The sequence below is a fragment of the Micropterus dolomieu genome, linkage group LG22 (assembly GCF_021292245.1).
Source record: "Micropterus dolomieu isolate WLL.071019.BEF.003 ecotype Adirondacks linkage group LG22, ASM2129224v1, whole genome shotgun sequence".
NCBI lineage: Eukaryota > Metazoa > Chordata > Actinopteri > Centrarchiformes > Centrarchidae > Micropterus > Micropterus dolomieu.
The window spans coordinates 10,079,719-10,094,392 of record NC_060171.1 but is presented as its reverse complement, the minus strand read 5'-3'; the positions used below and the strand labels follow the sequence as shown (position 1 = coordinate 10,094,392).

General features: G+C 42.0%; 2 protein-coding genes across 3 annotated transcripts; both read left to right on the top strand.

The window, feature by feature from the left end:
- Nucleotides 1-215: 215 nt before the first annotated feature.
- bmt2 (base methyltransferase of 25S rRNA 2 homolog) lies at nt 216-7,762 on the top strand. Of its 2 annotated transcripts, none has more exons than XM_046038390.1 (5): nt 216-466; nt 3,323-3,464; nt 3,626-3,754; nt 4,787-4,901; nt 5,244-7,762. In XM_046038390.1, the coding sequence occupies exons 1-5, from the start codon at nt 307-309 to the stop codon at nt 5,874-5,876; spliced, it is 1,179 nt and encodes a 392-aa protein (XP_045894346.1). In that variant the 5' UTR covers nt 216-306; the 3' UTR covers nt 5,877-7,762. The 2 variants fall into 2 exon arrangements, with proteins under 2 accessions (XP_045894346.1, XP_045894348.1); XM_046038392.1 differs by lacking the exon at nt 216-466 and adding an exon at nt 2,811-3,155.
- Nucleotides 7,763-8,654: 892 nt separating this feature from the next.
- On the top strand, nt 8,655-13,945 carry tmem168b (transmembrane protein 168b). The gene is made up of 4 exons (XM_046038389.1): nt 8,655-10,131; nt 10,921-11,063; nt 11,511-11,785; nt 12,443-13,945. Exons 1-4 carry the CDS (start codon nt 8,995-8,997, stop codon nt 12,985-12,987), a joined length of 2,100 nt encoding a protein of 699 aa, XP_045894345.1. The 5' UTR covers nt 8,655-8,994; the 3' UTR covers nt 12,988-13,945.
- The last annotated feature ends 729 nt before the right edge of the window (nt 13,946-14,674 follow it).

Genomic DNA, 14,674 nt, shown 5'->3' with positions numbered 1-14,674 from the left:
TATAAATGTTGACATTATTCATGAAAACATATTTAACAACAGCAACACATTTTCTATCATGACTTGCGGGATAACTTCTGGAGCTGTAGGATTTACAAGATACACTTAAACGCTCCATGGCAAGCACGCAGGCTCGTTTACGTTTTGAGACCTGTGATTGGATGAGAGACTGTCAGTTCTACGGCCTGTTTGCCAAAGTCAACCAATCAGCTTGCGTGTTGTTGGCCGGTGCACCGGTTCGCCGGTCGTTTTGCAGCTGGAAAAAGGGGAAGCAACTGGCGGAGGCAGCATCGGCGGTACGGTGCTATGGACCTCAGGGACAATGTCGAGACAGGGGAGACGGAAAATCACCCGGAGCTGTTCTACATGCCGATTCCAGAAGAAGCACCGTGCAAGAGGGAGCAGGAGAAGCTGTCGGGGGTCGTCAAAAACGTCCACAGAAAACTGCGCAGGAAATACAGAGAGGGTAACGTTAACGTTAAGCAGCCCTAGTGGGCCTCTGTGTCTCTGTGGCCCTGCAGCCGATGGCTAACACTGAACGTTAGCTTGCAAATACAACATTAAATCAGTTTCCGTTGACAGTAACGTTAATCCCAGTAAAGGCAAGTTACTCTGCCAGCCGCTAACGTTACCCCTGCTAGCTAAGTTAACGACGTTGTGTTGAGGCTGGGTAGACAGCAGACAGCAGCAGTGGGGGTTGCATTCAGCAATCAAGGCCTAACGTTAAAGCTACTTAACAATAACATTAAGTGATATTGCAGTTTATTTAGTCACCAATGTAAACATGTGTTATCTCTCCAGTAAACTGACAACTGAGAACATAATAGGTTGTTAATGAGAGACAGTGCATATCTCTTGATATTAGAGAATATATATATATATATATAGAGAGAGAGAGAATTATTTTCTATTGCCAATAAATGATAACTCTGTGGACTGAACAAACATTTGATGCAACTTTTACGACCAAATTAGCTTTATTTCTGACTTTGGTGTTATTCAGAACTAGAAAACTTGGTTCTAAGTCAGTATTTCTTACATCAGATATTGTCAAAAAGTTCCCCACAGATGCAGCTTTTACAAACGAGACAGTGGGTTTGAAAATATGAGGCTAGAATAAGTGGATCTAAAATGACTATATGTCAAAATGCAGGCATGGACGGTTAGGAAGTCCTGGTTATCTTGGGAAGCAGCTAAGGCAGAGATTGGCCATTTGTTCTAAATTAAAAGAAAAGAGATTGAGTCTAACCTTTTTTCCAGGAAGTAACATTAGTATATTTTTTTCCCAATACCAGTATGACCGGATGTCTGGCATCATGTCAGTGAAGAGTTTGTACATGTTTATAGAAGGTAAATAAATCACTCCTACTGTCCTAAAAAGTCATCTTTGGCGTTGCCTGTTAGAGACAGGTGGAAAGTGTCACTTGAGAATATCAGAGACTAAAGTTTTCACCCTTTTATCTCACGTTTTAGAGAAATATTCCCCATTTATTACTCATAGGTAAAATTAAGGTCTAAACTGACACTTTGGATACAACTTTAGGATGGTTGTGATTTGGGGAAGTACAAAAAAAAGTCAGATGATATTGTATCTGTTGAGACTGTGACAAAATGTTTTAAGTTCACCTGAGATGCTATTCTCGATCACCTTATCTGTCTTCACTCAGTAAGTGAAATTAGCAAGACCGCAACCGACCTTTCCTGATGCAAAAATGCTAAACTAGATGCGGCTTCATTCTCTCAAGTGTTTGTGTTCTAGTGGCTGAAACAAGAAGAGTTAATTGATCCCCTATAACTAAAAGCGTCTTAGGGTTGGATTTCCACAGGAGTCGGTGCGTGTTCTTCAGCAGCTGTCTCTCCGGAGAGCCAAAACATCTTATTTCCTATTGTGAGTCAATCTGGATAAGAGCATGATGCAAAATGGGAAGTGTGGAAAAACCCCTTTTGCAATACTTCAGTGCTGATGTATGACATCAAAGTGTCAGTCAACATTTCTCAGAGACAAAACTTGACATTTAACTTTAATGCACTGACAGAGGGGTTTGTTTCAATCACAAAGACTGTTTCAAGTGCCTACCAACAATGCTGAAGTGCCCTGGATTTAAAAACTTGTGACCACGCCTACCGACCCAGACACTTTGAACTGTTGTTGATGCTGCACTCTCTCTCTCTCTCTCTCTCTCTCTCTCTCTCGCATTTTCTATTTTTGAGGAAACTCGTACTATGGAGGGGAACGCAAAAAGACAAATTGATATTGCAATCGCAGAAGAAGAACAGACAGGCTATAGGATGTTTTTGATTTTGCATATTTAAAAGCCAAAAATATCATGCTTTAGGTTGTTTATGTTGGCTTGTTTGTTTCATTTGCCTCTGAATCAAAAATATGCCTTTGACCATTTCACTACTATCAAAGTAAACTGCAGAAAGAGAAGACTCACCACCAAACGTTTATTAGTTTAAAACAATTGATAAAGAAGGACTTTCAGTCACACATCAGTCTTGTTTTAGCAAATGTGGCCACATTCTCTACTGTTGTGTAGTAAGAAATGCATTAAAAGGTCATGTTTTGCAGTTACTTGTGTAGGCTCTGTCCTACTTTTCCTCCTTTTAAATAAACAAACAAACTAAAAAGCGATGTTATATCCAGTCATGTTTAGTCAAGAGCAGGAGAGACTAGTTGGTTGTTTTGGAGACTAGAACAGCAAAGAGAGGTTGTCCTGCTAGCAGACCTCATGATTGGTTAATAAGTAAAGCATGATCTGGTAGGCTTGGCATTGAACCACAGTGGTCATGCTTCCAGACTGCTGCTGTTTACCACCACTCCTCTTGTTGTCCTTTCATTTCTGCAAATCTGATAGAGCGTTTTTCCTCGTGGTCATGGGATTTCTCCCTTATCAGTGTGTTTGCCTATGCTACAGGCTATAAACTGCTCGGTAACTCTGAAGATTTGCTGAAGGGAATTTTTGTGGACTTTATTATTACTGTCAAATGTCAATTTGAGGATGATTTTCAGAGAAACAGTTCCACTTATGTGCTGGCTGAGACGTGTGAACATGTAGGCAATGTAGCAGTAAATGTAGCCTGAGCTTTTTTAGCAGGTTTTTCCAAAGAAGTACTGTGTAATGTTTCGGTGCTAAAGGGGATGGCCAAAGTTGGTAAGTAGGTTGTGAATGTTTGCTACTTGGCTGTGGATAGACGTGTCAGACTAAAAGAAGACAAATAGGTCTGCAGCATAATGATACCAGCTAGGTCTGCGATTTACTTTTTGTGTTCTTATTTGTTAATTCTGTCCTGATTTCATGTGTTTTGTTTTTTTCCTCAGTGGGCGACTTTGACAAAATCTGGCGCGAGCACTGTGAGGATGAGCAGACGCTGAGTGAGTACGCCCTCGCCATGAAGAATCTTGCTGACAACCACTGGACCAAGAATTGTGAAGGAGAGGGACGCATTGATTGGTGTCGCAGGTACGACCGCGTTCAAATGTCTTCAGGCGTCTTTCAGCGGCAGTTGTACGCCTCATGACAGTGAGGTCTGACTCATCTGAACCTGTAGGATGTGTTTCTGTGACAATTCGTTGTCCCCTTCACAGTGTGGTTTGAGTAGTGTTTTGATTCCACTTCCACAGTGTCTGTCAAGAATATTTTTTGGATGGTGGGATGAAAAGAATGTTAGAAAAGGATGAGAAAAGTGCCACGCTTGCCATGGGTCTGACAGCAGCATCTGTAAGTGCCCAACCGTATAGCACCATGCCCAGGTAAGTTGTAGCAACAACAAGAGTGTATTTCCCAATTTCATACTGCACAGCACTCGTATAAAGTATGACCTATATAATAATATTTATAGAATCTTTCTTGCAAGAAATCCACATTCTTTACTGTTATAGTGACAGTAACTGTGGATCTGTCGTTTGATGGATTTTCAAGCTGCCCACAACTTTTCTACAATTCCAAAGCCCTGATAGTGACCCCTACAGTCTGAAGTGTATATTACATGCAATATAAAAGCGCAGAATACTTACATATACTGATGATTGTTGCTCTTATTAGAGCCTCGCTGCTGGAATAGAATGTAAAGTTTGACCTCAGCATCATCCCAAGCTCAATCTGGTAGCATGAAAATAATCAGTAAGTGTAATGTGAACAGAAAAGAAAACATTCTTTGAGCATTCTTCAGCAGTGAAAGGTGAAAAGTTATATTAAAAGCCTACATTTAGTCAGGCGTAATTGTTTAAAATGCCACTTACATAATGATTGCCATTAAATGTTGAGATAGCGTATGTACAGGCAAAAACCTCCTCCGAGGACCACGTAGGTCCATACCAAACTTCATGATGATCTGCCCAGCAGTAAGGGTGTCTTGTTCATGATTAAATTTTTGTATACAAAAACAGTTTTTCCATGCAGTCCATCTGTATCCTTGTGTTCTGACACCAGGGGTACAAAAACTCACACAGCTCATGAGTTCTGTAGTTTCCATTAAATTTTTTAAATGCTTAGTAATACATGTGGATCAAGTGTCTGCCCTAATAATCCAATGTGAAAGTTAACATAATACATTTGTCTTGATAAGGTTGTAGAAAACATTTTGTTATATAATATTACTATATTGTTATATTATAGTATTATACTATGATAGCTAATTACGTAAATATGTTTGTTTTTCACTGTACCAGATGTTTTATTTAAATTTAACATTTCGGTTGCAGCAAGACAAATACATGCAAAAGTTGCATGTTGGTTTGACAGTAAGCTATTGACAATGACACTTCTTCCCCTTTGTGTTGTAGTTCAATCTCTCAGCTGGGGAAAATGCGCCTTCTTGACGTGGGAAGCTGCTTCAACCCTTTCTTGAAGTTTGATGAATTCCTTACAGTTGGTATTGACATAGTGCCTGCAGTTGAGGTATGAGTGCTTATTTATTCTGCTCACTTTTCAGTGACAACATATTTTAAATCTTTGTTGACAAAAAGAAAATGCATTGAGGTCTTCCTGTCTGGTGGCTCGGTGCTGGCATTACAGTCAAAGCAGCAGCAGAAATGACTCATGCAGGAGTATCAGCGTTGTGGTTAGACGGTCTGTGTGAACACATTCCTCAGAAAGCAGAACAAAAAGCGCCTTGCATTTTGCAGCTGCAAGGAGACAGTGCATAGGTAGAATGACAATGAAAGTTCAAGAGAAAGTGCAAAAGATCACCTTTTGAACCATTTGTAAGTGCAGACTTTTTGCCTGTTGTCTCTCCTTCAGAGTGTGTACAAGTGTGACTTCCTCAACCTTCAGCTCCAGCAGCCTCTCCAGCTGGCAGGTGACGCGGTAGAGGCCTTCCTCCGCCAGCTCCACAACCCTATCGACAGCCTGCCTGCCCAGCTTTTCCACGTGGTGGTCTTCTCCCTGCTCCTGTCCTACTTTCCCTCACCATACCAGCGCTGGATCTGCTGCAAGAAGGCCCATGAGCTGCTGGAGCTGCACGGCCTGCTGCTCATCATCACACCCGACTCCTCCCACCAAAACCGCCATGCCCTCATGATGCGCAGCTGGCGCGTCGCGGTGGAGTCACTGGGCTTCAAGCGCTACAAATACGTCAAGTATTCCCACATGCATCTCATCGCCTTCCGTAAGGTGTGTCTTGCCACCACCAGTGACCTGGTGTCCCGCAACTACCCTGAGATGCTCTACATCCCTCAGGACTTCCACTCCAATGAGGAGGAAGAGTGTGCCGACGTGCCCGTGCAGGTGCGCTCCGAGTTTGAGGATGACCAGCTGGCTTGGGGCTTCACGGAGCTACCTGACACGCCCTATGATTCAGATTCTGGGGAGAGCCAGAGCAGCTCAGTGCCTGGCTTCTATGAGCTAGAAGACCCCATCCTGCTTCAGAGCTAGGCTAAACCAGCTACCCCACCCCACTTTTCTCTACATAACTGTAACCTCCCCTTCAACTGCTGCGCTGCCAAATTTAACCTGCTGCATTCTTCTCCCACTTCTCCTCCCTGTCCTCGAAACAATGCAGTTTGCACAGTGTGAAAGACCGAAGTTTACAGATTATTTTCTCATATCCACACTCCTCTGAGAGCACACACATACATGCACACATAGACGCATACACACACACACACACACACACACTAAGATGGATATATTTTGATAAATGTCTAGGTTTTTTAAAAGTTGGAAAGTGAATGCCCTTAAGATATCTAAACTCCCTGCTCATTGATTTCCATCCCATCTTCCAATCAGCTCTCAATAATAAAAGTCAGCTTGTCTACATTCTGTACTCAGTTTCTATTTGAATAAGCTAGAGTGGCAGGTGGCTTAGTACAAAAACGCAAATACAGCAACCCGAGTGGTCTGACAGGAGTATGATTGCACTGGAGAGACTGAAATGGAATAACTGGACTGGTACGCTTGCTTATGTTGCAATCATGCAGCTAGATTTTCTGAAAATTCTTGATGTGCATTTAGTTTTCCAAGACAAAAAAAAAGAAAGTTTGTTGTTTTGAAATATATATTCTCAACAGTCAAAACATTGGTGTTGTCCAGTGTTACGTGTGGCAGTGCCCTTTTAACTTGGCATCCTCTAAATGATTTGTGTATCTTTTACAAGAAAGTGGTATTTGTAGCATTTTAAACATTTTCAGAAACATACAGTAGGTGTATTACTAGGTTTACTAATGTGAAACTGTAGCTGTGTTTACTCATTGTGTAACAAGGTACGAGTGTTTCAAAGTAGGTATTACACTTTTCTCCTCCTCCTCGTTGTCCTCACAAATATTAATACAGAATTATCTCCTGATATATTTCCAATACATTGTTGTTCCCAATCAAAGAGAAGTAGTATCAAACTGACTTTACAGCACCAGTATCCTTTGACACAATTTTGTAACTTTGTGAAAATACAGTACTTTGCCTCCAAAAAGATCCAGTTCTGAACTGCTCACAGTCAGAAAATTCACCTCGACAGAAAGATTTGCACTAATTTTCTGTTTTGTCATACAGAACCTCTGAAACGGGTGAGAAACTGAAGATTTTAGCAATAGCAAGGGATTCCAGATCTGAAGATACTGTATCCTACTGGGGGAGGTTTTAGCTAAAGACACTACCAGGTGAAATGTTAGCGTGTGTTCCGGCCTGTCCCTGTGCAGGCTAAATGTGTGGGTATGGTTGGGTTTGTTATTGTGAATGGAGGAATGAATTTGTGTTGGTGTGTGTTTTGTCTGTGGCACTTTATCATTGATCCCAAAGGGTGTCACAAAATGTAATTATTTTCCTATGATGACGGTTTTACAACCAATATGATGGGCCCATAATAATACCATTAAGTCGAAGGTGCCTTCTTTGTTCACATTTGCTGTATGTTGCGAGCAGACTTTCATGCCCCTGGAGAAAACGAAACTCATACCTTTTGTAACAAAACAATATCAAGCTTCTCTAGCCAAACAGTACATACAAACCGTCTCCTTTTGTCATATTAATGGTTAACAAGAAACATTTCCAGTGTTGATGTAATGCGGTGTGTTGTTGCCATATCGTTTTCCAGTTAATGCACATCCCTCTGCTGATATCTCCTGTTTTCATAGAAACAGTACCAGACAAAATCAGACTTTGAAGAAGAGTGTTTTGTGATTAATTGGTGCATTTGTCTTCCAGTCTTTCTTTGGTTCCATTTGCATGAGATGGTTCATCTACATTATCAGCATTTTCAACAATGCAGAACAACGTGTGCTTATAGTATGTTTGTATTTCTCTTTTATAAATGAATGTAAACGTAACGTGACTGTGTGGGTTTGTTTGTGTGTACTGTATGTTTTTACTTTTGAACACCTAAAAATACTGCCCTGTGTACTGCTAATGAAGTTAGGAACATCAGTAACAATTGAAGACACGGTGGCCTGTATCATGAGGCCTCATTATTTCATTGCATGTAGTAATACTGAACATGATTGTATTATACCTAGCCTTTGAGGCCATTTTGACACAGAGGCTGGGTCTTCATGTATATTTTTTCAGGAGTTAAGTTTACACTTAAAACTTACAGGTGGTGGGTATTTTACCAGCCAGTTCTAGTATTTCACTGAAAGTCCAATAAACCTTACTACCTTAAGAAAAAAAAGAAACTATAAGGTAAATAGATAGATAAATGGATAGGTAGGCACTTTATTCATCTCCGAAGTGAAATTGCAGTGTTGCAGCAGCAGCTGGATGTGGACAAAATACAGATAATAAAAGACAATTTTACAGGATTTATTTTTCTTTCCTTTTTCTTAGGAAGGTATGGTTGCAATGGGGAGAATTGAACTCATGACCTCAGTATTTTGCTTACATTTTGAGCCAAGAACGGGCCTTTTGCAGCTGCTGCTTAATTGAGTATTGTTGACTAAAGTGCTTCAGCAGTAGGCAGAAATAACCTTGTGTGAGTTATTCCCAAAACCTCCTCAAATCTGGAACATAAAACGGAAATAGAACTGGTACAATTTTTGTTTTATTCAGTTGCCTCTCATTCTTGGGTGTAAAAGTTCATTTTTGGAAAAACGATATTCGAGAGATGCGATAGAATGCTCCGGAAAATGTAAGTAATCTCATTTAGATGTAAAAGCCAAACTGATTTAGTATGAAAATCGATTAAAATACATTAACTTTGGCAAAACGTGTTTGACCCTCACTACTTGCCGTAGTCAGCGTCATGGCGCCTGTCATCTGACTCAACTTTTGTCGTGCCTAACTTTTTGAAGTAATATGTCTTGCAAACAACTGACAACTGGTGTCTGGGCACTATGTCTTAGAAGTTTTAAAACCGCATCGGACATCAGATGAAAACAAAACCAACGCTCGTCAAGATGTATGTTAAATGTTTATCCGTGCTAACGGTAACTAAGCTAGCCACTCTCAACAAGTTAGCTAGCTAAAGTTTGTTTTGGTGTCGCAACGGACAGCAAACGGACTATAACTCATCAAAGTACCTGCTTCTGGCTTTGGATGGTTAACGCTAGTCTTTCATATCAAAATGTGTCGTATTCTGCGCTACTGTGTCAGCCACTGCCTTCATGCAGCGATGACCCGGCTGGAGGAGGTCAACGGAGATGTGAGCATGTGGTCGTCTGTCCGGTGGCTGGGCTACCTGTCCGGTCTCAACCTGCTGGTCGCCCTCTGTTTGGGCCTATATGCCCGGTGGGAGAGCACAGCGGAGTCTACTCTTCTTGTCATTTTCGTTTTGGCTTTGATCGTCCTCGGAATATCCTGTATTGTGTACTACTACTTCAGCATGGAGAGGATCAGCCTCAGTCTCCTCCACCTGTGGTTCGGCTTTTTGCTGGGCCTGCAGTGTTTCCTCAGCAGTCCCGACCTGGAGAGCGACTTGAAGGAGCAGGTGGCCAACTACCTGCTGCTGGCAAGTGTGGCTCTGAGGACGCTGTGGGCGCTGCTGGAGAGACTGTTTGGATGTACCAGGTACCGTCCTGCCTTCCTCACCTCGGCAGAGCGGCAGGAGCTGGCGGGCTTTGCCGCCGCCAGCACGGCACTGCTCATGCACAAGTCCTGGAGCGTGATGGTGTTGGTGGTGGCGCTGGCCACGGTCATGGTTGCCCTCCGTATGAAGGCTCTCCTGGCTCTTCCCAATTTGGCCTGCTTCGCTGTTATCACCGGCGTGCTGTTCTTCAAGTCCCTGAACATCACCATCAACCCCTTTGCGCTCGCCTGCTTTTTCAGCCAGCTCATCTGCGACCCCCTGCTGGATGTCTACTTCAGTGGTCTCTCTGTGACCGAGCGTTGGCAGCCTTTCCTGGTGTGGCGGGGCCTGTGGCGCCGGCTGTCTCTCCTGCCTCTGATGATGGTGGAAGTGACCTTCATCGTTCTGGCCGCTCGGAAGCTGACAGGTCTGGACCAGTGGTACCTCATGATCCCAGGCATCGTGGTCTGTGGGCTCTTCTGGGCCATCTGCCACATGGTGTTTGTCATCACAGTGTGGGGCTTTCACACTAAGCTCAGTGACTGCCAGAGAGTGTGCTTGTCCCAGGGGTTAGGTGTCAGCGGCCTGGACAAGGTTATGGCCTCGAAGGGCATGAGACATTTCTGCCTCATCTCTGAACGCCTGGTGCTCTTCACGCTTCTGTCAACGGTTGCTGTTGCTGCTCTGTGTTGGCAGGTAAAGGCAGCCAGACAACATGTATTTTGTCCTTTTTTTATAGGTACCACACAAGATCAGTTGAATATCACAGGGCTCTATAAATCCAATGTGGTGCAAATATGGAAATAATATAATTTCATTGTTAATGATGCAAAGGCAGTTAATCATCTGGAGGCACACACACATCCATAAATTATTTGCAATAATCTGTTCTGCACAAAAGGAAAAAAAAACACTGTACACTGCTATCTAATTCCAAGTTCTCATTTTATTCAACATGGACATTACAATATAATATAAATATAATATTTCGACCACAGTTAGGGAGGGAGGGAAGTCCACTTGTGGTCATAACGTTGTCTCGTCCTTTTAGACCACCATTTCCTTCTTTTTGGCATGTGATTCCTTGAAATGAGTGTTTATTTGGGACCCCTCATTATTGGTTGCATATGTCTGAAGATTTGAGAAAAGTCGGGGAAGTAAATATAATTTTGTATAGCAGAAATAGTGTTTTCCTGCTTTCCTCTCTTGTTAATCATTTTGCAAATCCTTGTGGGGGTCCCACAGTTTAGGGACAATCTGAGAATGTGCCTTCCATTTGCTAGGATTTGCTATTTCACAGTGAGAACTTTTAGGAGCATATTCTTATTCTCAGCTAAATAAATGTATTATATTCTGCTAAAATGTTTCAGAATTCCATGTAGATTCATGTTAGTTTGTAACAGCACTTTCCTTCACACTCATAGGTCATACTCTATCAGTGTAGCGTGACTCAGTTGTGAATTGACTAGTGAATGTGCTCTGCAGGCCTCCAGCAGTATCTTTGTGAGTATGTTCCTGTTAGTCCTGCCTCTGGAGTCTCTGTTCCATGGTCTTTTCCACGAGCTCGGGAGCAGTCTGGGAGGAACCTGCGTGGGTTATGCAGTGGTCATCCCCACCAACTACTGCAGGTAGTGTGTAATGCATAACTACTGTAAGAGAAGAAAACAATAAGGCTACCAGCCAAATTTAGGTAGACTGTTAAGGCTATACAAGGGTTTAAATCCCATGATATGAAGACAATTGTAAGAAGTAAATTAAATTATTTCCTAGCTTTAAAATTAGTATTTTGTGTGTTATTCCTGAGAGCGTATCTTGCCACACAACATTAAGACATAGCTGCTCTGTGCTTTGTCCTGCACAGTGATTCAAGTTTTAAGTTTTAGCCATATAAGATCTATAATTACAGGTTTGTCAGCAGTCAAATTTTACATTCCTGCAACCAGTGAGTTGTAAGTCAAAGGCAGCAGGACTGTCTGTGTATTCATGAATTCTCTCCGACTTGTGCTGAATGACTGTACTAGATGGACGTGATTCATTCGCTTTCCGCCTGTGTCTTATTTTTGTCTGCCGTGCAGTCCTGACGGTCAGCCCACGCTGCTGCCTCCAGGCCAGGTGCAGGAGCTGAACCGGCGCTCTACAGGCATGTTGAACTATGTGCAGCGCTTCTTCGCCCACCACCTGATTGAGGCTTTTGGCTGCGACTATTCCACCAGTGGGGTGACCCTGGAGGCGTTGCAGGCCAAGATCAAATCTTTCTTGGAGCTTCGCACAGCAGACGGGCCTCGCCACGACACCTACGTGATCTTCTACAGCGGGCATAGTCACCACTCTGGAGAGTGGGCACTGGCAGGTGAGGGGGGCATCTAGTCGAAGCAGTTATGATTAGTAAGGGTATTTGAATGGTAATATAATTAGAAGTTAGGCTGGATAATCAGTTGTATAGAAAGTACTCCAAATTTAATGCTTTTTGTTTTCCAATTTCCCTCAGAATTTTGTTACACTGTGGAAAAAGCTCTCAGGTAGTATTTAGACCAGAGGAAACTTGGTCACAAATGATAACTTGGCAATTAATTCAGTGACCGAGAGAAACTTGATTTCAAGTGTACAACTGTATTTTTCTGTTTAATAACGAAAATAGGTGTATGAATATTCCTTTGACAGTTTTAGAGTTGATTTGTTTATTTATTGAACTATTAAACTAAAAAAGCTAAGAGAGCTTGTGTAGTGTAGCGAACTCCCCGCACACATCTCCAAGAACTGTTATTTCATTCAAGGTTAGTTCATATTTAGAATGTTTTAAACTAAAATTCTGGCCACATCTTAATTTACAAGATTGTTCTGCGCAATTTCAGAATTTGAAAACAAAACAGAATGAATCTGAGGTCACACTTTGAATCCGTCTTTTTACCGTCAGCGGGATTTCTAGTAACCTGGGAAACTTATTCTCCACATATGTAGTTTGTTTCTCTGTGGTCTGTAATCAGCTGGTTTCCGTGTTCCTCATCAGGAGGTGACACTCTTCGTCTGGAGCAGATCTTGGAGTGGTGGAGGGAGAAGAACGGCAGCTTCTGTTCGCGCCTCATCTTGGTGCTCGACTGTGACAACTCCTTGCCGTGGGTGAAGGAGATCAGGAAGGTGGAGGGTCTGTATGCGGCCGTGCAGGGAGCAACGCTCGCTCGTGTGAGCGACGTGGAGCAGGACCCCCCTCAGCTTGGAGATTTCACCTCTCAGTGGGTTGAGTATAACTGCAACTTAAACAGCAACATCCAGTGGTCTGAGAGGGGCAGGCTGATTTCTGCCGACTACGGCATCTCCAAACACTGGAGCGACTACACTCTGCACCTGCCGACAGGAAGCGATGTCACCAGCCACTGGAGCGTGTACTTTCCTCGGATGACGTACCCGGTGGTTCAGTTGGCGCTGTGGTGCGGTGGTCTGAACGTGCTGTGGCTCTGCAGCGTCTGCATGCGATGTCTGAAGAGAGTCAAACTCAACTGGTTTCCACCAGCGATTCTGGACACTGGGCAAGGCTTCAAACTGGTCAGATCATAGAAATAGAACAGAGGCCATTTTCATTTTCAGAATACGTTTCAGGCAAAATATTTTCTAAAAGTCAACAAGTTTCTTTTGACCCTGAAAATAGGCAGCTATTGGATTCTAAAGTTGCGGCTAACCAGTATCCTGTCAGTTACTGAAAAAGAATCACACAGTTACCGGTTTATTTTGAACTTTGTCTTTTATAGTACCAGATTTTATATTCTTTGCAAAATGTGTGCTTTTAGCTTTGGTTGAGAGATCTAAACATCCTTGTCAAACAGGTATTTCATTATGTGGGATGAGACTGAGCACATTGACACTATTTTTGCACATTTTTGCATTGCATTTACTGTTCGATCTGATTCCACCGTGACTTAGAACATTCATGTTGTGCCTTTTTATCATAAAATCACCAAATAACATCCAGCTTGCTAGGCTGATGGGTTTTTTTTAAACTTTAAACCAAAGTGGCCATGGTACATCTTCAGAAGAAGATCTCAGGCATAAATAATATTCTGAGCAGTTTTTTGGGGAGCACAAAATGTTCTATTATTTTCGTCTTTTGATTGTGAAATCATTCCTTTTACACCCCTCCGTACTACACAATGCAATTTACGCTCAAAGCGCTGAGTATATTCAATGCACTGCTTTGTCTGTTGTAACAGCATTTTGTAATGCTTTTAGGGGTGATTTTTAAATACACTCCAGCTGCTTCAGGGAGTCCAGAAAGAGTTTTGTACTGATGAATGCACTATAAGAAGAGATGTGTGAGAACTACAGTATTTATATCATAAGAAACCCCAGGAATTAAATGCATCACATAAGATGGATTTTCCTCCTGGGATTCATTGCAGTTTACTGGGCTATGCAAGTTTATTCTAATCAGTTCTGATGTGCCTGCAGAGGGATTTGTTGTAAGAAAATCTGGTGAGGGATGGTTGAAACTATGCAATAAAGGAGAAGTAGGACTTCACTCCTGAAATCTTGGATTTATTAGGCTCCTCATTGGATACATTGTGCTATAAACTAAATGAAATGGGTTTTTTCATGTCAGATACTAGAGGAATTACAACAAATCTACCTAATCTGTTCATAAAAAGTAAATGATCTGCACTTGTTGAACATTTTATGTGGAGGTTTCTTTAAACCTTTTCAAACCTTTCCTGGAAAAAACTGTTATCTGGTACTACTTAATATAAAAAATATAGACTAGTCAAATTTCTCAGATTTCCAGAAAAATTTGGATTAACTGCTCCTTTTAAACCCAAGTAAATATCTATTAATTTAAAATCTATTTAATTTATAATTAGAAATGATAATCTTCATCTATGTTGAACTGCGTTTGTGCGTGTTCAACTTACCTGAATAACTCAATGTTATGATCAATGGGAAATCTGCTCTACCAGCTGAGCCAGTAGCCGCCCAATGACGAGTAAGGTAGTTGGTGAAAGCGCTAGGAAATTGTAGAGGGGCAACTCCACAATAAATGAACATGACTCAGCCAAAATATAGCTTGTTCAGCATTATTTTCTCTATTGTGGCAAATATGTGAAAGAGGAAAAGGAAGAAAATTGTCTGCTACTCAACTTCAAAATGGAGTGCATGGTTCCAGGGTTTTGCTTTACAACCTATTTGCCTTACCAGTGGAATCTTTGTTTGCGTGGCGACAGAAAACAGCTTCTGTAAACAGTGAGCCTTTGTC

What these genes read in the sequence shown, in the direction of transcription:
- tmem168b (XM_046038389.1), top strand. Translation starts at nt 8,995, where the DNA reads ATGTGTCGTATTCTGCGCTACTGTGTCAGCCACTGCCTTCATGCAGCG. An exon ending in TTGCTGCTCTGTGTTGGCAG is followed by an intron (nt 10,132 to 10,920) that starts GTAAAGGCAGCC and finishes TGTGCTCTGCAG; the next exon opens with GCCTCCAGCAGTATCTTTGT. An exon ending in TGGAGAGTGGGCACTGGCAG is followed by an intron (nt 11,786 to 12,442) that starts GTGAGGGGGGCA and finishes GTTCCTCATCAG; the next exon opens with GAGGTGACACTCTTCGTCTG.
- bmt2 (XM_046038390.1), top strand. Translation starts at nt 307, where the DNA reads ATGGACCTCAGGGACAATGTCGAGACAGGGGAGACGGAAAATCACCCG. An exon ending in GCGCAGGAAATACAGAGAGG is followed by an intron (nt 467 to 3,322) that starts GTAACGTTAACG and finishes TTTTTTCCTCAG; the next exon opens with TGGGCGACTTTGACAAAATC. An exon ending in CCGTATAGCACCATGCCCAG is followed by an intron (nt 3,755 to 4,786) that starts GTAAGTTGTAGC and finishes TTTGTGTTGTAG; the next exon opens with TTCAATCTCTCAGCTGGGGA.